This window comes from Canis lupus, chromosome 24 (genome assembly GCF_011100685.1).
Source record: "Canis lupus familiaris isolate Mischka breed German Shepherd chromosome 24, alternate assembly UU_Cfam_GSD_1.0, whole genome shotgun sequence".
Taxonomy (NCBI): domain Eukaryota; kingdom Metazoa; phylum Chordata; class Mammalia; order Carnivora; family Canidae; genus Canis; species Canis lupus.
This window is the reverse complement of record NC_049245.1, coordinates 43286331-43307223: the sequence shown is the minus strand read 5'-3', so window position 1 is coordinate 43307223 and position 20893 is coordinate 43286331. Positions and strand designations below refer to the sequence as shown.

General features: G+C 55.3%; 1 protein-coding gene across 1 annotated transcript; it reads right to left on the bottom strand.

Annotated features, from left to right (window-relative positions):
- Window positions 1–15365: 15365 nt before the first annotated feature.
- PCK1 (phosphoenolpyruvate carboxykinase 1) lies at window positions 15366–20893 on the bottom strand. Its single transcript, NM_001197143.1, is given in 10 exon segments — window positions 15366–16413; window positions 16627–16722; window positions 17102–17233; window positions 17327–17551; window positions 18002–18164; window positions 18501–18688; window positions 18818–19021; window positions 19410–19591; window positions 20363–20627; window positions 20796–20893. Coding segments are annotated over 9 exon segments (1869 nt in total). The 5' UTR covers window positions 20587–20627; window positions 20796–20893; the 3' UTR covers window positions 15366–15958.

The window sequence follows — 20893 nt, the reverse complement described above, 5'->3', positions numbered from 1 at the left end:
GGAGGCAGAGCTCCCTGGGGCAGGGGAGGTGGGGGATGGGGTCCTCTGTCAACACCCCTGCCCCAGGACGGAACAGTGGGCAAAAGGGGGTGCAGGTCCTGTGGACAGAGTGCCTGTTGGCTTTTCCCACCCTGGGGCTCTGACCTCTGGGATGTTGATGGATGGGTCCTTGGGGCTGGCTTTGCACCAGGGTGGAGGGGGGAACGGACACGTGGGGAGACGCAGAGTGTGTCTGCGGAGGTCCCTCGTGTATTAACTTCTAAAGGTTCCCAACTCCATGGAATATTTCCCTGTGGTGCCAACTGATACCAATGAAGCAATAGAGCCCAGAATTAGCAGAGAAGTTCATCTTAGGAGCCGGGGAGTGAGGAAATGTTCTCCAGAAGAAAAGGCAAGAGCTTTCCTTTTGCCTTACTGGGAGGAGGTGAAGCCCAAGAGGGAGGCATTTCATGGAGACTGGCCTCTGCCCGAAGCCAGTGCAGGGCTCCTACCAGGCAAGGTGCCAGACCCCTCAGAGCATCCCACTTTGCACCCCCCACCCCCAGAGAGGCCAATCCCACAGGCTGGAGACTGAGGGGGCCTTCAGCATTACAGTGACCTCAGCCTCCCGGTCTGTCAGATGAGGTTCATGGTGGTGGCACCCACAGTGACGGCACCCAGCGCCTGACCCGCAGCCAGCAAGCTCCCTGCTGCAGAAGGCAGTGGTGACCCCTCCCACAGGGGCCCCAGTCTACTGATGGATGCGACTGGCCGATGGGAGGGCAATGGGACTCTCTGAAGCCTTTGCACCTTCAGGGGGTTTCCCCCAAATGAGCCTGTGGGGCCCCAAAATGGTGCAACTACCGAGGATGCAGGAGTGAGAGAGGAGGAAACACAGACCTCCCCTCTACCATTCTGCAGGCAGAAGGAGCAGCCAGTGTGGTTGACCCCAGCCGGTAGGCCAGAGCCAGGTTTGCAGGGACTGTGGTCCGAGATGAGGGCAGAGGGTTGGCCAGGGTCGGATCCCACAGGACCTCGTGGCCACCCACAGCAGGTATTGGGGCTGTAGCCTGGGGGCAGGGGGCAGCCACCGGGGAGCTTTGCGAGGGACATATCTGAGCTGAGCCTCAGCAGCCCTGGGAAGAAGCCTCAGCCTCATTTGCAAGGTAGATCCTAGGCTTGCAGCTCCTGAGCTCGGCCAGAGCTGAGCTGCCTTCCCCAGCAGCTCGGAAGGGAAGGAGAAAGCTGTCCTCTTGCAGGACCGCCGGGGACTCTGAATGAAACAGAGGGTGGGGGTGGGGGGCTTTCCCCGTGCGGGTGCCACCACACACCTGCCCAAGCAGCTACAACAAATCCAGTGGCCCATCAAGGGCTGGCGAGACCGGGGAGGGGCCGCTGGTCTGGGCTGGCGCGCGCCCACAGCACAAGCACCCGGAAATCTGGGCGGCAGATCCTTGCGGAGTTCAGCAGACATCTGCCCTGGACCCGGCCGCTCCAGGCAGAGGTATTTACCCAAGAGGAAGTACCCAGAACCAGAACAGGCATTCCCAGTCTCCTTCCCCCAACTGGCAGAGCTGCCAACAGGCCAGCTGGCCACGATGGGGGACGGGCTCAACCCACGGTGCTCAAGGTTTCCGGGGGCGGGGGGGGGGGTGGGGGGGAGGCACACGGCCACGCGGAAGAGGGTCGTGGCAGCACAGCCTAGGAGGATGAACCGTGTCCGTCACAGCAGTCCGCCTCTCTTGGATAAGGCACGTCTCCCCTAGTGATGGAAAGAAGATCAGTGGTTGCCTGGGGCTCGGGGAGGTGAGATTAATAGGGCAGGGCACTGGGGAACTTTCTGGGGGTGATGATAGAATGTTCTAGATCTTGACCTGGGAGGCGGTTACACACAGGGGTCCAGACCCCGTCCCACCGGCCACCGAAGACGTGTGTATTTCACTGCATGTAAATATCCGCTAATAAAGGCCCATGTTTAAGAGGGGGTCTGCTCCGGGGCTCGGGTGGGCGATCTGCACCCCCTGGAGCCGCCCGAGCTCCCCAGGCAAAGCACAAGTCCTGGGCGAGTGGAAAGAGCCGCGCGGGGGCTCCTGAGGCCACGGCGCCCGCCTTCCCGCGGCGCATCCATCTTGCTGCTGCCGGAGCCCGAGAATTGCTCCCGGGGCCGAATCTTGAATATTCATCTGATTTACGGCCCGCTGCCGACAGCTTTATGAATCCACCCACCAATACCTGCAGCCGGTCATCAATCTTCCCCCGAGATTGTGCTTCTGCCAGTAACTCATGAATTAAAGAGGCCCCCGGCGGCCCCCACGCCTCCCTCCCCGCGCGGCGGCGGGATGGAGCAGGGCCTGACCAGAAGTCAGAACACGCCTGTCGTCTTGCGGCGGCGGCGGCTCTGGGTGACCTTGGATGACTCGCTCCGAGTCTGCGGCCAGCAAGGGAAACTTGGGAGCCTTCAGATCCGCCGCTTCCCCGCTGCGAGCCTCAGTTTCCCCACCTGGAGAGACGGGGCGGGGTGGCGGCAGCGCCTCTGCCCGCGTCCCCGGCTCCGGGGTGCGTGTGAGCCGGGCTGTGGCCGGGCGTCCGGCCGGGTCTGCGGGAACCAGAGACGCCCTGGGGCTCACAGCAAAGCCCCCTCCGTCTCTTGTGCGCGTCCACGGCGTGAGACTGAAGGCGGCGTTTCCCTCCAGGCCTTCCCGGAGGGAGGGGACCCCAGGAGGCCACCGAGAAAGGACTCCGCTCAGGGCTGCGCACCCGGCAAGCACTTGAGGGGGTGGCGGCGGGTGAGGATGGTTTGTCTGGGGAAGGAGCAAATGTCACAGGCTTAGCTCTGGGCCAGGAGGCAGCTCCGAAGTGCTGGCGCAGCCCACCCAGCGGCTCGGACCCCTGGCACAGGCCTGCTGCCCGAAGCCTAGGGCCCGCCGGGCTGCTTGCCCAGGAGCCCCCCGAGCCCCCCGAGCCCCCCGTGGGGATAGCCCTGAGCAAATGTTCCCCGGTTGCTCCGACTTTCACTCCACCATTGGTAACGTCTGCAAAGCCCTGGCTCCACCTGGGCCGATAGACGGCTGGAGGGCAGAGCATGGACGCAGCCCCTCTGGGCTCCTGACTCCTCGGGGTTCAAGCCCCACCCTGCATCCTGTGACCTCGCAAGTCACTATCCCCTGTGCCCCATAAGCCCAACCTTGGTGTCGTGGCTGCCTTGGCGCGGCGGCTGGGGGGCTCAGGGGGGCAGCCTGCTGCAAGCACCTTCTCTGCCACAGGGGAGCCTGAGGGAGTGTCGGCTCCAGGGGGTGTCCCCCAACATCTGCTCGGCACCAGGCACCGCTCGGGGCACCAGTGGGTGGGGGGGGGGCAGTCAGTATGGATCAGCCCTGTTCCTCGGTGGCTCCATCAACAGATGTTCATTAGTCCCTTCAGACCACAAGAAGCTCGTAATGCCTGTCCCCAAGGACACACTGACACACTGAGGGGCGGCCCTTCCCCGAGTCCCGGCTCCCACCAGTCCCTGCAACGTGGCAGCGTCCCCGGGGACTGAGGCTCGTCGCAGCGGCCTCCAGGGCACCCCTCGCAGATCAACATGACGGCAGATGGGTCCTCCCCTCCGCAGGGTGCTGCGGCTCCGCGGGCGCGGGAGGTCCTGCCGCGTGCACTGCAGCATCCCGGCGCAGGCTGCACAGCTCAGCTCCTTCGTCCAACACACTCTCCCCGGCGGAGCCCCCGCACACAAAGGAGGCAACCATCGAAACGAGCTGACATTTATTGGGCACTTACTGTGCGCCACGTACACTCCGAACACCTGACACGCATCCCCTTCTTTGAGCCCTCACCAAGAGGAAGGCTTTGTTATTATCTCTCTTGTACCAAAGAGGGAGCAGAGGCGTCGAGAGGTGAGGTGGCTCGCTCAAGGTCACACAGACCCAGAAGTGGCTGACACCGGAGTCTATACTCTCACCCCCTGCAGCAGCTCCTTGCCCCAGGAAGTGTGCGTGGCAGTGTCAGGATGTAGTGAGACTCCGCTCCTTGAAAACAACTATCTGACCTGGGGAGTCACGGCACCACTCTGAACCTCAGGCTCCTCTTCTGCAAAATGAGAACAAGTGAGCCCACTCCCAGCTGGAATGTTCGTTCGCCAGGCCCACTGTGAAGAGGCACCTAAAGCCCCAGCATGGTGCGGGGCCGTGGGGAGAGCCCCACAAACACACCCGCTCTCCACTTCCCGCCACTCTGGTACGCACCCTGTGTCAGAAGTCCACCAACAGCCAGCCCAACTCTGGGAGAAGGGTACTTTGGAAGGAGGTGAAGGGGGAGGCAGAGGCCAAAGCTGGGGGCACAGCTTGCCTACTTGGCATTGCCTGCAGAAGGGTGGAGGGTGGAGGGTGGAGGAGCCTGAAGCTCACTGGGGAAAAGGTCTCAGCTTCTGAGAACAACATTTCCCGGGGGGTTCAGCCTCCACCGCTAGGGTTTCTGATCTATGGACTTTTCACCTTGGCACCAGCTCCCTGACCACGTTGGCAGTATTTACCCTGTGGGAGGAAGAAGCAGCCACATAGGTGTGGGTATGTGTGCATGTGCACTGGAGCAGAAGGGCAGAGCCAGGACAGCGGGCCCCAGGCCTTCCGGAGCCCCCAGAATCTCGGGTGTACGTTCCCCTTCTGGTCTTTCATCCTTGCTCTGCCCCTGTCCTCCTTCAACTCTTGCTCTTAGGGCTGAAACGCTGGTGGTTGGAAGATGCCAAACCCACAGCCGCCTTTCTGAGGATTTGCACCCAGGATGGAGACAAGGGCTAAAAAATCCAAGCTCCCACCCCCGCTAGCTATAAGAACTCCCCTGCTGCCTCATCTAAAGAGTGGGGATCATAGTAACACCCAAGTGTTTAAGTTGAGAGGAGGAACTAAGGAAAGGTTCCTGGAATGTGCCTGCACACATAAGCACTCGGGAAGTGGCAGGTGCTGTCCCCAGCCATATGGGTGCTCAGTAAACGTTTACTAACTAGACGGATGGAGGGAAGAGAGGATAAATGGGTGAGTGAGTGGAGGACAGACAGATGGATGTATAAGTGAACGGATACCTAGATAGGCAAATAGAAAAAGGCGGATACATGGATAGTGGACGTGCAGTCACCATCCATCCATTGATTTATCCATTGGTCCATCTGTACATCCCGTCATCCATCCATCCATCCATCCATCCATCCATCCATCCATCCTTCCTTCCTACTATCTCAGTGGATGTGTGCATACGCACATGGCTAGGTGGATGGAGAGAGGGACAGATAGAAAGACAGATACGCAGACGGGTGGGTAGAAGAGTGAATAAACGGGGGGCTGGCTGGCCTGATGGATGGATGGATGGATGGTGGGTGCATGGAATGTTCCAATGGACAACTGGATGAATGAACAGATGGAGAGATAGATGAATGGGCAGATGGATTGCTGGATGGCTGGGACCAGAAACTAAATGCTAAATTGCCTCCCTCCCGAAGGTGGCAGATAACAATTGCTTCAGCTCCTGCCTGGTACCACATACATTACCACGGCCACGGGGGGCCGGAACACTGCAGCCGCCACAATCTGCTCATTAACTGACTCACGGTGCTTTTCACCTATTCGAAACCAACGGGGTAGCAGCGTGACATTTAAGATTTCCTTTCAGCAATCACTTGCTTGGCCTTTCACAGAACACAGCGTGCAGCTGTTCACTGCCTTATATTCTGCTCCAAAGGTGCCTTCAAGCCCCCCGGGTGCAGTAATGGGCCCAGCTTCCCTGGGGCCCCGGGGGGGGGGGCGGTGTGCCCTAAAAAAGTTGGGGGCCCCCTTCTGACTCCCCCAACCTCTTTGCCACACTGTCGCTCTGCAGCAGTGCTACCAATTACCTTAATTACCCTTCAGTTAGGGGGTTTCATTTATAACATAGTGGCGAGGAAGTATTGGAGAAAGAGTTTCCTTGGCAACCAAGTTTTTAAACACAAGATTCTCTGAGTTTTAAAGCCACTTCTCATCTAATTTCCCCCCTGAAAATTAGCTTGGAACTTTTCAGATGCTGAAATTTTTAGCATAACAGCAGGCTAGCACTTATGTCTGAAACCATAAAAGACCTAGATTTCTCCCCTGCCAGAGGCAAGAGCCTGGGAAGTTGTTCAATTTCCTGTGTCACTTTGTTCTTGGTGGATAAGCAGAGACGGCCGTGGCCATTAGGGAGTGACCGTGGGGAGCGACATTTTCTGACCTGTGGCCAGTCGCGCTCCCCACGCCAACCAACCTGGTCTCTGGACTCATGTTGTTCGAGATCCCTGCCGGCTGAGTTCTGCACCATGGGCTCGATAGACAGGCCCCTGGGACAGCCAAGTGGTCTGGGCCCACCCCCCCTGGGTGGAGAAGGATGGCATCAACACGCACCCCAAAGCGGGAAGCACACCATGTCAGGCTCTCCATCGAAGCTTCTCTCACTCAAAACTTCCCTCATCTGGAAGCTCCCCGACTCCTCTCTGTGCCGACAAAATGAATCCCAGCTCATGACTTAGCTTTTCATAATCTGCTCCAACCTGGGGCACCTACTCTAACTCTGCCCTCTTCCCACTAGCCCCACGCTGTCCTCTGACCGAGCCAGCCTCCCACCGGCTCAGCCTCCAACCATCTTAGACAACACCTACTCCCACCCTCAACACTCCACCCTCAGCTCACCTTGATCCTCGCTCACGCCCCTTACTACACCCGCAATCTCTATCCTCTGCTCTCTAGGTCCTGGCTTTCCAAATTTGATGTCATTTTACGAGCACTGCTCACACGCCGCTTCCTCTGAACCTTTGTAGTGATCTGTCTACACCTCCGAGAACATCCAGCTTCTTGCTCTGCCCAGCTTAGGGGTTATTTTGCCTTGAAGGTACCCAGTAGAGTGGGAAATCAGGGGGAGCTGATTCAGATTCTGGCTCTCACAGTTGGTAGCTGCGTTGCCCTGGTGAGAAGATGGAAGGGCGGATTGAGGGTCAGTGAAGGGTTTACATGGATGGGCCCTATGGCGGTGAGATGTGCCCCTAAGTGGAGACTGGAAGGTCGACTGGGGAGATGTGTGGATGGATGGAGGGCATGTGGAAGCATAGATGGTTGGAAGATAAAGGAATGGATAATTAAGTGGAAGGGTATGGGGCCGGATTGATGGATGGAAAGAAGCAGGGAGAGGGGAGATGCAGTGGGGAGGGGGGGTAGGTAGATTGCAAACGCCTCCAGCTGCCCAGGAGCAATTACAAAATCTGACCACTCGGCTGACCACCCGGGAATTCTGGAAGGGGCGGAAAGTGGATTCTTGTCCACAGGAAATATTGCTTCTGATAACTTGAGGCTTGAAGTTTTTCCATGACCCTGGGAAAAGGACAGAGGCTCCTGTGGGACCAATTCATTAGGAAGGACAGTCCTGATCAGCTCACCTAAGCACTTGGGCCGACTCTAAGTGCCAGGCAGTCAGGGGCGTTCAATAACTATTCATTGGAAAGTGACGGATTGATTTGGAGGCCTGCCATTCTAGGGAGGCATGGCCAGCTGGGAAGCACACAGGCGTTTTGCTCATCAGAGGCACGCTCTCTCTCTCATATTCCGCAGCAAGGAAAAGCTGACCCTGCTGTAAGCCGCCCGGCCTCCAGTCTTCAGGCTTGCTCCCATGTTTGCCCTGTGACAGAACCCACACCAGAGAGGGGCCTGGGGCACATGCCTCCCTAAAAGCACCAACACACCCGTGGTACAGGGGAGGCCAAACTTCCTCTAACCCACCCGGGTTGGGGACGTAAGGAAGATCAGATTGGAGCTAGTCAACCCAAAGCCACTTGGCTTACAGGTCCGTTCTGGGAGTCAATCCACCCAATTCACCCAGGAAGACCCTATAGATAAGGGTCCCACTGCCCGGAGCTGTTGGGGGGCTAGCATGGAGCAAGAAGGACATCTGGAAACCATCCCTTTCCGGGGAAGGACAAATCTCACGGGGCGTTGGTCACAGACACACTCAGAGGCCACAGGAAGGTGCAAACGTCTTCAGCTTGCCCACTGAGTCTTCATCTCAGCCCACAAGGTCTATTCGGTCTTGGACAGTCACAGGGAAGGGGCACTGTGGGACCCCAGGGGGTGCTCTTGCATAGACACGGGGAGGGCAGCCTAACGGGCCCCCTGTTCCTGAGCAGTGAATCTGCAAGACAAACAAACTTCCTAACCTATCTAGGGAGCCTTGAGTTGTTAATAAAACCCTCTCTTTACTTCTTCCCTCCGACTCCCTCCCCATGAGGGACGTGGCGGGGGGGACCAGAAAAGGGGGTGCAGGGGGAAGACAAATTCACCCTCCCTTATCTCTTAAAGTGCTTAGCTAAGTGCCAGGCACATAGTAAGTGCTCGATAAATAACCATTATTAGGGGAGGAAGAGACGGAGGCAATCGGACGATCAGAATTTAATTCTGCTGCACGGATCTATTGTGCTTCTGTCCGGGGAGAAAGAGAGAAAGAGTATCTCAGCTCCCCATCTCCCTCTGCCTCTGAGGCTGACTCTGTGGCAGTGCCCTCTCGTCCCCTTTTGTCTGCAGCCTGTTGAAGAAAAGAAAAAGAAACAGCCAATGTGGCATGCTTGGCCAAGCCTCTACCTCCCCAGCCCACGGCCCCTCTGACTTTATGTTTAATTTCCCCGGGTCGAGAGGAAACATCCTGATGATCCAAGTTAATTCAAAATGTAAATTCCGTCTCCTATCGGCTAATGGCTCTGAGCTCCGCTTTACATAACGGGGAGCAGCTGCCGCATGAGTCACCGGGGCCTCTGGCTCCCCGGTCTCTGCTCTTAATGGTGATGAAGCCCTCGCTGAGCCTCCGACAGCCACAGCCCCTGTGCCCACTGAGGCCAGACCGGAGTTCACCTCCGAGGGCGGGGTGTGCTGCTCACCCAGGGGACCGCGGGGTGCGGGGCCTATGCCAAAGCCCGGGGGAGTTTGGCCAGACCGGTTGGTCCCCTGGGGCCGTGAGATGCGTGTACCCCTCGCCCAGATGCGAGAGCCTCGGCCCCTGGTGGAGAGCTTCACCACCAGCCAGGGGGCCCCACTGGGTTCAGGGAGCGGCCTTCACCCAGACCCCCACAGCAGCCTTGAGCCCTGCAGGGGCCAGCGCTTGAATGGCAGCCAAGGCCTTTAGGGACTGGCTTCCCGTGGCTGCCGTGCCTGGAGCTGCCCTGGGCCATGGAGCAGGTGCCTTTCATCTTCCCAGGAGATGGGAGGGCCTCTCTCAAGGCCAGCTGAGTACCCCACTGCCCGTGTCTTTGAAGACCAAAGCAGCCACAGGTCAGGAGTCTCTCTCTCTCTCTCTCTCTCTCCTTCCTGGCCTGCAGGGAAGCCAGTGTCTGGCCCCAGATGGAGGGTGGAGGGGAACCGGGGATGTGTCGGAGAGGGAGAGCATCCTGTCCTGTCCCACACCGTCCTTCCTGGGGACATGGCACAGGCGGAATTGAGCAGTATGTGAGCGGTGGATGGTGTCTTCAGGTGGGACACACATGGGTGGGGGGGCGTTCCGGGGTGGTCGCAGGCATGCTGAGGAGCAGCAGGTGAGCTGTTCGCGAGTGGAGTGTGTTCTTGCGGCCCTGAAGGAAGCTCACCCTCTCCACCTCGTCCTTCTCCCTGCACCTGGACCTGGGCTCACTAAACCCCAATTCTAAGAGTCTCACCGAAGAGCTACATGGCTCCGAATTCATGGCAGGTTGGAGGTGAAAAGACTTCCAGGGGGTAAGGCAGGGCACTCAGGTACCACTGGGTAAACTGAGGCTCAGAGAGGAAGAGCCCATCCCCGGACCCTGCCAGGATTCTAGTGGTTGCAGGGGATACTAGTTTCATATCCCTGATCCCAGTCCCCAGGCTTCTGCTACAGGGGGATGGGGGAGAGGGAAGTGGACCCCCCTGCACGGCTGGAGCCCTTGCTGTTTAGAGCACCCGTGTCCAGACCCGCCCTTATGTGGTGTCATGAGCCCAACCCTCCCTTCCACGGCTGAGCCAGTGTGTGTGCATTTCCCAACCCAGTGTCAGAGCTGGGATGGTCTCTGGCCTCCTGACTCCGGGGTTTCTCTCTCTGCTGAGGACCAGGTTGGGATTGTAGCACCTGACTCGATGCCAATGCAAGCCGGCCTGGAGTCCCAGGCTCAGGGTGGTCCCAGCGCTGCCACCTGCTGGGCTCACGACTTTTGCAGGTGTCTCTTCTCTCAGGCCTGATTCTCCCAGCAGTTGGTTGAGATGATTTTTTATGGTGCTGCTCATGACGACTGGGAGAGGTTCACGGGCCTGCCGTTAGATGACTTTGAACCCTATAATAAGAAGGTCTGTCCTTCTTCCATCTTCTCCGAAGCCTTCTGGTTGTCTCTGGGAGGGAATCTCAAGGGGGCTGCACCTGCCCCGTCACTTCCCTCACCCCTCAGTTCGTGCTGCCTTCTTGACAAGGCGAGCACAGGCGTCCAGCTCAGAGCCTTTGGCAGACGACAGGCTTCTAATGCCAGTGAAGAGATACTTTTGTTTTTGTTGAATTTACTCTCTTTTCCAACCACTTTAAGAGCTATAACTCGCATATCGTCAAATCCATCTGCTTAAAATCCTCCATTCAATGGTTTTCAATATATTCGCAGAGTTCTACGACCTTCACCACAATCTAATTGGAGAGTGGTTTCAGCACCCCGAAAAGAAACCCCATCCCCGTTAGCAACCGCTCCTGGCTCCTCGATGCCTCTCCTCACCCGACCCCTGGCAACTGCAAATCTAATTCCTTGTTGTGGTTTTGCCCATTCTGGACACTTACCATAAAGGGAATTGCACAACGGACATGTCTTTTTTTTTTTTTTTTAAGAGGCAACTCTATTTTATTTTATTTTTTTTAATTTTTATTTATTTATAATAGTCACAGAGAGAGAGAGAGGCAGAGACACAGGCAGAGGGAGAAGCAGGCTCCATGCACCGGGAGCCTGACGTGGGATTCGATTCCGGGTCTCCAGGATCGCGCCCTGGGCCAAAGGCAGGCGCTAAACCACTGCGCCACCCAGGGTTCCCCGGACATGTCTTTTGTGGCTAGCTTCTTTCACTTCATGTCGTGTTGGCACGGTTGCTTTAGCCAGGAATGCCTGTTTTTTTTAACTAATGGCTGGAATGCAATGATTTCTTCTAAAACAAACGCCTTTCGATCTAGTCTTTTTTTTCCAACTAAGGGAATTGATCATTTGCTCCAGCTACTACCAGTTATCCACGGGAGGTGGGCCGCTCACTAGAACTTTTGGAAAACACAGTGCAAATCCTGTTGGGGGGGGAGGTGGGTGGGCTGGGGGCACCTTTGCTGTTGGTTCTCAGATTGGGGGAATTTTACCTGCCCCTCCCACAGCCACCAAGCCCCTTCCTCCATCCACCCTGACTGCTTTAAAAACCCCCACTGCACGAAGGAAGTGGGGGGAGGGCGCAGAGCAAAGTCTTTGCAAACAAATGTTCAGTCCCCTCCATTCAACAAACTCAGAGGGACAGCTGTGGTCTCAGCTTCTCTCCGGTCGTTTTGTCCAGAAGCAGCATCTACAACGAGTTTAATTATGCAATTAAAGTCATTTTCCTGGGCTGAACAAATATTTACAGCATATTTTGCTGCAAATTGCTTCGCCTGGAGAAAGGTTCTGCCGAGCGGGCTGGCGCGCCTGGCGCGCGTTCCCACATTTACATAGCCCATTACCAGGGGGCCCTCGGCGCCAAGCAGGTGCCAGACAAGCCAGCCCCCAGGAACGCGCGTTGTGCGAAAAACGGTGACAGGTGTCAGCCAAGCAAATGTGTTCCTGGCCCCGCCACGGTGCTGCCGCGGACCAATGACGTCCGCTGTTCCTCTGCGGCAGCCCTAAAGCCCAGCTCTGCGGCATCAGAGAAACCTCTGGGCTCTGTCCCGCTGCTGGGCGTTGGGGAGGTGGGGGGCCAAGGCAGAGGGAGCACCGTGCGTGGAGCAGCTCCACGTCTGTTGTGCACCTGTCGCTCTTCTGGCCTCTGTGCGGTGGTCCTGGGGGGCGGTCCTTGACAAGAACCCCGGGGGTGCAGCCTCCCCCAGGGGCCCCACTGTGTTCAGTTTCCTGTCCACGCTGGGGCAGGAAAACTCGAGGCAAAACTCTAGAAAAGCAGAAAAAAGTCAGGACTTTGTCACCATCTCAAGCTCCCATTCCACCCCAAGCAGAAAACTTCCTTGTAGTTCACCGGGGTGATGTGGGCTGACTCAGGGTCTTCTCAACTGGAGGGTACCCCCCCACCCCCACCCAGCTCCGTGGTTTGGAGGAAAGTTCTGGGTGGCGCTTGTGCAGCCGGAAGGCGTCAGTGCTGGGGGAGGACAGGGGCCACCGGTGGGGGCAATGACTGCCAGAGGTGATCCAGACCCATGTTTGGGAGCCCCTCAGCTGTGGGACAAGGTCTAGTGGATGCCATCATCCCAGATGCCTGAGCCGGGGGTAGTTGGGGGGCCAGGTGGGGTGATTTCAGCTTCTCACCTCAGCCCAGCCATGGTAATGTCAGCCCCAAGTGGAGGGGAGGGCTGGTGCTCTTTCCACCTTGGTCTGGGTGACTGCGTGCCCTCGTCCTCATGGGAGAGCTGCTTGGGTCAGTGCGTGCTCTCCCTACCCTGCTCCCCGCTACCCTGTGTCCCTCCCAGGCGCAGCACCCCAGAGCCTCTTGGAGCCCAGGGTGGTCATTGGTGGGCCAGCTGCCCTGAGGGACAGTGAGTTCCTTGCTCCCCATGTCGTGCGAGCATAGTCGCATTAAAGACCCAGACATTGCAACCATGTCCTTCTGTGTGCCAGGCTCCTTACTCACAACATCACGATTGACTTTCTCAACCCCCTGAGAAGATATGGCTGTTATGCCCATTTTACACATGAGGAAATGAGGCTCCCAGTTTTGTGCAATCACCCAAGGGTACACTCCTAGGAAGGTGCAGGGTGATGACTCACACCCGGATCCCGGGACCCCAGAGCCTACGCCGAGCTGGGCTGTTTTGTTTTATCCTCATCAGACCCCAGCAGGCATGTTATTGCCCTACGACACAGATAAGTGTCCCTTCGGGTGACACTGCTGGCCAGAGGCAGAGCTGGGATGTGTCCAAGGTCGCCAGTGTTTACTGCCCCCCGGGAAAGGCAGGAGGGCAGGGGCAGGTGGGGTGAGGCAGGCCCTTTCCCATAGATGATGGAACCTGGTGCCCTATTTACTGCAATTGCTGACCATGATGGCAGAGGTCACTGATCCGGTGCCCTCTGCAGGGGAGAGGTCAAGGGAGCCTCCGGGGCCTGTGCCCAGTGGTCTTAAAGCTCTGGGAGGAACATGCTGTGTGGCACCCAGAAGGGTGAGTGGGCAGCCCGGGGACCTCGGGGCTGCTGGGCCTGAGGAGAGAGGGCAAAACGTGCAAGCACCTGCAACCCCCAAACGCACCCCTGCCTCGCCCCGCCTGCCTGCCCCGCTGCCCCTGGATGCCTCGAGTGAGCTTAAAGGCAGATTTGTTGTCCTTTTACAATATTTGCTGTGTACCTACTGTGTTCTGGGCTCTAACCCAGGCTCCAGCACTGCTCTGGGGGCCTGGGGGTGGCACCCACGCTGGGATCCAGTGGGAGATCTCAGCCTGAGGCGGCCCGGGCTCATGTGTGCTGGGGGGGGAGCTGAGCAGGAGTCGCACCTGCAAACCAACTTGGCCTTGTCAGTGCTTCTGCCTCGCAGAGACTGAGGCACCACACGGTACTGTGGGCAACTAAGGGCAGAGTGTCCTGATTACTGCAGCCACAGGTCCCGGCACAGAAGGCAGGACTTGGAGGTGGAGGGAGCACTCGGTCGGTGTAGTTTGAGGAAAATGAGTCAAGGACCAAAGGCAAGGGTTTGCAGTTCCCTGGAGACATTTATTCTATTCCAGGCATTTCCTCTAGGCTGCTCCCCAGACTTCCAGGGCCTGGAGACCACACGGTCATACATACACCAGGCCACCGGGTGCATGGATGATGTCGCATAGGAGCGTAAAAACCTCTGGAATGGCCAGCTTTGCCTGCCGATGGCCTAGAACAGGACACCTGGGGCCTGCATCTTAACACCGGGGCCCAAACTACCTGGGAGCCCCTCTCAGGGGTCCAGGGAACCACCTCGGAAGCCAGTGCAGGGGGCAGGGGCAGAGAAAAAGAAGCCCCGTACCCGGGTCCCCGCTCTCCCCAGCCTGGCGTGGACGCTCCCCTGCTTTGTCTCCCTCAGACATTTGGTTTCTGAGTCAGAGCACATGTCAAGCAAGGGCTCTGTAGCGAAAAGGAAAAAACAGGTTCGAAAGCCACCGATTTAAATTAATACAGCAGATAACATTTAATTCCATTAAACGGCTTTTCCCCCTCAGTGGTTTTGACAGTAGAACATGACACTTTGTCGGGAGAGCTGGGTCAGCTCTCAGCTCTTTAAAGGGAAAGAAGACTCTGGTTGCCATTTCCCAGCTCCGATGGACGCCCCTGGCCTCAGTTTCCCCAGCTGCGAGACTGGGGTGATCTCGGCTTCGCCTTCCACGTGGAGCAAGGCACAAAGGAGTTTAGGGGAAGGAGCCAGTTTGCAGGTGGTGAAATCAAGGAAAGCCGAGGTGCTGGGGTGTGATGATTAATCTGAGAACACGCAGCTCGCAGAGGGGTGAGGGGTAAAGCCGCTCTACCGCCTGTGCGCAGACGGGGACACAGCAAGCCCAGATGCCGCACTTATCTGCTGAATGCTTGTGTCATGCCCAGCTCCGGGTTCCTTTGCCTTGTTCCCAAACACCCAATCAATGCTGTGAGCACAGGGATCAGGTGAGGGCTTGAGGCCAAACCACGCCACCTGCTCTCATCAGGGCAGCCCACCGTTGGCGCACTCCTCTGTATACAGAAGGCGCTCCATTAATGCTTGCACCATGGAACTCCGCTTGGCTTTCTCTCTATTCTCCTCCGTCGTGGATGACAGATGAGAAAAGCTCTGGCCAGGAAGTGTTGACTGACCAAAGTCCGTGAAATTGGCCTCAATGTAATGTGGAAGCTGAGCCCCCAGACCCAAACTTTTGTCCAACAAAAAGCACATTTGAAATTCTCCCACTCGGTTACACAGGACCTATCGTTTAAAGACACTCACTAGTGGCTTCTAGACAGTAACTGGTGGTTAACTCAGAAACCCAAACTGTGGTGCCACGTCACCCCGGGGTGACATCCTCTCTGCTCATACCTCCCATCCGGCTCCTTTCTGTTCCTCCACACCCCCTCCCCCAGCTCACTCCATCCTTAGGGACGATCCTGATGCCCCCCACCTCCCTTGGAGGCGATTCCGACCACAAGATGTTCCATCAGAGAGCTCCTTGCTTCTCGGCAGTTCGGATGAGAAAAACCAAGCAAATGAATTCATCTTTTCTACAAAAGTTTATTTTGCGATTTTTCCAAGAAGTGTCAGGGAAAACACTGAAATTACGTAAAGGCAAGTAACAGGAGTATATAAAAATAATTTAAACACACATATTAATAATAAAGCAACATTTCTTTCTAGCAACAACTAGGTCATCTTGCCCAAGATTTTTCCTAAGGTACTATATACACCTCAGATAACAAGAAGTACACACACACACACACACTCACACACCCATATATACAGCTCAAGTATTTTATCTGTGCATTCCGGCTAACTGATAGAGCTGAAGTGATAAGAATGGGAAAGCCTAACTGCCTAGTGTCCTCAGGATTGAACAAACGTGCATCGGGTAGTGAATTTTGGAGACCTGCTATGATTTCCCTTCCTGATCTCATAGTTACGAGCCTGGAATCTGCAGTCTGATCTGAAAAATGAAAGCATTTTTCATTTGAAAATGAATCGGCTCATCAGTGTGGTCATTACGGTGGGATAGGCGGCGTCCGCTCGGGACATCGTGCTCCCTCCTGCTCCCGGTACATCTCAAGGACTAGAAAAGGGGATGATTGGAAAGGTGACGCTCTCGGGTCTGATCACATCTGGCTGATTCTTTGCTTCAGGGCAAGGACCTCTCTCTCGATTTCGTAGGGGAGGTCGGTGTTAACCTGCTCGTCCAGGTACTTCTGGATGTCTTCTACCTCCTTCTCCCAGAACTCCTTGGAGATGTGGAAAAGCTCCTTCGTGTTGATCTCACCTAGGCCTTTCAGATTCAGGCCGCCGTCCTCAGGGACATAGCCTATGGGTGTGAGCTTGGCGCCCGCCTCCCCGTTGATGCGATTGAACATCCACTCCAGCACCCTGGAGTTCTCACCAAAGCCCGGCCAGAGGAACTTGCCTTCCTTGTCTTTCCGGAACCAGTTCACGTGGAAGATTTTGGGCAGCTTGGCTGCTGGGCGCTGGGCCATGCTGAGCCAATGAGCCAGGTATTTACCAAAGTTGTAGCCAAAGAAGGGCCGCATGGCGAAGGGGTCATGCATGATGACCTTGCCTATGGACAGAGGGGGGCGGGGGAATTGGGTTGGTAAGTGCTCTCATAGGATGATGTTGGTACCATATATCGTTGACATCAACCTGCTGGGTGTTGCACTGTGACACATGTATCTGCACATACAGATAGGCAGAGAGAGAGACAGAGACAGAGACAGAGAGTCACAGAGCACACCATCACCCTTTGTGACTTCAGATCCTCCATTTGATTTACCTTTGTGCTCCGCAGCCGCTGTGGCTTCTGATCGCATGGCCGCCCCCACAAAAACTCCATGCTGCCAGCTGAGAGCTTCGTAGACCAGAGGGACACCTGTAGCAGGAGAAAAGAATTGTCCCTTAAAGGCTTTGGTCCAGACCCGTTGGCTGCCGATGGCATCTCACAAAATGGAAAGACAGGGCAGGACGGTATCTTTCTAACTGAGCTAATTTTGTCCCCCTAAAGCAGAAGTGCGCAAAACTGTCGTCAGAGTTACATCACCAAGGCTGTGCCACAGAAAGGTAAACTGGATAAAGCTACGTTAGGTCAAGGATCCAGAAAGGGTCCAGGTGTCTTGCCAATTATCCGGGATTTTTGGAAACTGGAGCTCTTTGGCACCCTCTGACAAGGTCATGAAAAAGGAGAGATTCCAGGGATGTCCTCCGCTAGGCAACACACCCACGTCCCCAACCTGAACAAAGGAGAGGCTCACCAGTAGGTCGGCGGCCTCCAAAGATGATGCCCTCAATGGGCACCCCTTCCGGAGACTCCCAGGCAGGGTCGATGATGGGGCACTGGCTGGCAGGGGTGCAGAAGCGTGAGTTGGGATGGGCACAAGGTTCCCCTACAACAGCAAGAGAGGAGAGGCCCCTCAGCATCTGGCCCAAACAAGCAGTGCTTGCAGGCTAGAGCCCTGGGGCCTCCGGAGGGGGCTCACCATCCTGGGGGGTCCACTCCTTGTTCTTCCACGAAGTGATCCTGATGCCTGGGGCCAGTGCCTGGTCAATACCTTCCCAGTAAATGCCCCCATCACTGGTCTCGGCCACGTTGGTGAAGATGGTGTTCTTCTGGATGGTCTTGATGGCGTTGGGGTTGGTCTTCACAGAGGTTCCAGGAGCCACACCAAAAAAGCCATTTTCTGGGTTGATAGCTCTTAAATTACCTGGAAGGTTTTAAAGCAGAGAAGTAGAAGTGAATGTCGAGCAAAACCCAGCAAATACTCTTAGCTCTGGCCAGTCTAATTTTTGCACCAAATTCTCAAGTCCTTTTTTTTTTCGCCCTCCTTCCTAAAAGAGATTTCTCTTGTCTCATCTGAGCATTATTTTCCACTTTGACACTTTTACAACCCTTTCTTCCTCGTCCGTTTTCCTCCAGTACTATTTTAACAAATTTATTGTGTCAACAAGCAGCAACATATGGCCCCATTTCAATCCAGATTCTATATTAAATTAAAGAATGCTTACAGAATACATATTCCTAAGGCTTTGCAAGATGTGAAATAACTAACTGAAAAATCCAAACACTGGATTTGGGAGGATTTGGCACGCCTTGAAAGCCAAAAGCTCACTTGGGTCCAATTCTTATTGTCAACAGTTAGGCCTAAAAGAGTTACCTTGTTGGTCAAACTTCATCCAGGCGATGTCATCGCCCACGCACTCTATTTTCCACCCGGGGAGGCTGGGGTTCATCATGGCCAGGTTGGTCTTCCCGCAGGCACTGGGAAAGGCTGCTGCAAAGTACTTCTTCTGGCCCTTGGGGTTGGTTATGCCCAGGATCTGTTTGGAACAAGATTCCTCCTTAAACTGTTCCTTCCTGTCCTCCTAGTGGTCAGTGGCTCAGTCTAGAAGAGTGCCCACCTCCCCCCAAAGAGAAAGTTCCCAAGATCTATGTCTTTTGGTAGCAAAAGGTACATTTTACATAATAAAGTCTAAAGGAGCTCTATTGGTTCTATTGCATTCAAAAGAGCATTAACAATCATTGGTGGAATTTCTAAATCTGTCCTCCCTGGTCAGGTCTTGCCTGATGGGAGATGCTCTTCCACACATGTTCGGACCTCCATGCTCCCACCTCCATGTCCCACCGTGTGTGTGCAGAACTTCCTGGCCCCTTACCAGCATATGCTCTGCCAACCAGCCTTCTTCCTTAGCCAGCCGGCTGGCCATCCTGAGGGCAAAGCACTTCTTCCCGAGGAGCGAGTTCCCGCCGTACCCACTCCCGAAGGAGATGATTTCTCTGCGGTCGGGCAGGTGCGCGATGAGTGTCAGCTCTGGGTTACACGGCCAGTTGTTCACCAAAGGCTCTGCGCAGGAGGACACATCCGGGGTGAGTGGGCCCCGTCCCCACCTGGGGATCCCCAGAGCAAAGGCCCAGGGTTTAAGGCCAACCTGATTTGTTGTTCGAACTTCTGATTCTGAAATAATACACTTACTTTTTAAAGGCAAAGGACATCCCACAGAATGGAGGCACTTGACGAATTCCCCGTCACCCAGCGCTTCCAGGACAGATGTGCCCATCCGCGTCATGATGCGCATACTGGCCACCACGTAGGGCGAATCCGTCAGCTCGATGCCGATCTTTGACAGAGGCGAGCCCAGGGGCCCCATGCTGAATGGGATGACGTACATGGTGCGACCTGGGGGAGCCAGTCGGTGGGAACTGGTGAGAAATGACCCCACAACCACAGACCAGGTGAGCTGGTTCTCACAGTCCCCACTAGCAACATCAGGCCCTGGCTACCAGCACCACCACCCCCAATTTTGAAGACTGCACTGAAAAGTGAACAGAATGCCAAAATGAAAGAGTTTTCGTAAATGTGCCACTGGGTTCTGCTGAGCTATCCTCAATCTCAGAAGTGAGCTATACATTTTCAATCTGCTGCCAGTTTCGTACATGAATTTAAAGCTATCTGAGGCCACAGGAGTGTTCAGTGCTGTCACAATTACCATTGGGAAGATATAATAATGAGAGGTTTGCCTTTGCCTCTATTTGATTTTTCCTAGTCAAACAAATGTCTCATTCACCTTTCATGCACCCTGGAAATCGGGCATTGAAAGCTTTCTCAAAGTCCTCCTCTGACATCCAGCGACCTAGTTGGCTGAGGCCTGTTTTGGGGATGGGCACAGTATCTCTTTGCTCTTGGGTAATGATGACTGTCTTGCTTTCAATTCTGGCCACATCCTTGGGGTCAGTGAGAGCCAACCAGCTGCAAAAATAAAAATTAAAAAAAAAATACACAAGTTAGGAATGGAGAGGGAAGTGCCACCATTGTGCATTGCATCTGTACCTTGGATTCCCTTCTTTTTTTTTTTTTTTTTTTTTTTTTTTTTTTAATTTATTTATGATAGTCACAGAGAGAGAGAGAGAGAGGCAGAGACACAGGCAGAGGGAGAAGCAGGCTCCATGCACCGGGAGCCCGACGTGGGATTCGATCCCGGGTCTCCAGGATCGCGCCCTGGGCCAAAGGCAGGCGCCAAACCACTGCGCCACCCAGGGATCCCTGGATTCCCTTCAGTCAAGCATCATGTAGGAATGGGCCAGTCCCATTCATTGTCGTGCTCTTTGCACACCTCGCTGATGCCGACCATACTGACAGTGCTCCGTGACTGTGGACAACCACACCAGCTGGGGCAAAGTCAAGGAGACATTTACTAGGCTATGAGCTTATCTTTTAGGACAGGGCAGGTCTGTCTGTCATTCTAATCAGGGATTTAGCTGGCAAAAAGTGTCTGTATGTACCATCTCATTGCAGACTTGAGTCACTCTATGAATATCATTAAATTGAAGTCTGTATGATTCCAGCCACTTCGTTAAGTGAAAAAGACTTAAGACTCTTAAAAAAAAAAAAAAAAAAAAAAAAAAGGAGTCTACAACCCCCACCCACCCCAGTCCCTGCTGGGTCTCCATCCACCTCTTGCCAGTAGCACTGCAGGAGCTGAGGGGAGGCTGTGAATGCTAGGGCTGGGCGCCGGCTTACCAGTTGTTGAGCTTCCGCAGCCTCTTGATCATGCCCTGTCCCTCCATGTGCTCCAGCAGCTGCTGGTTCTCCTCCTCGGAGCCATCACAGATGTGGATGTGCTCAGGCTGGCACAGCTTCACGCTGTTTTCCACGAATGTTCTCACCGCCTGGGGCAGGCTGTCTAGGGTGCCCTGGATGACTTTGGCTGAGAAGTTGAGGCCATTCTGGAGCTGAGGAGGCATTTCTGCAGGGTTGTGCTAAGGGCCACGGACACCAAGGCTTCCTGAAACAGAAAACACAGGCTCCTTGAACAAAATGACAGACACCCTCAAAGAAACTCCACATGCTTCTTTGGGTGACATATCACGAGACAGCCGAAGCTCTAAGGAGAAAAGGAAACGGGTTGGTGTTACCTCTGTAATTTTTAGAAACGTAAATTAAAAATCTCTACCTACTGTTCTTGTTTTGGGATGACCTCGATGAGAGATCCAAGGGTTTCTTTTCGCGGTTCTTCCTGCTAGTAGCCGTGCGTTCCCAGTGGGAAGGCCG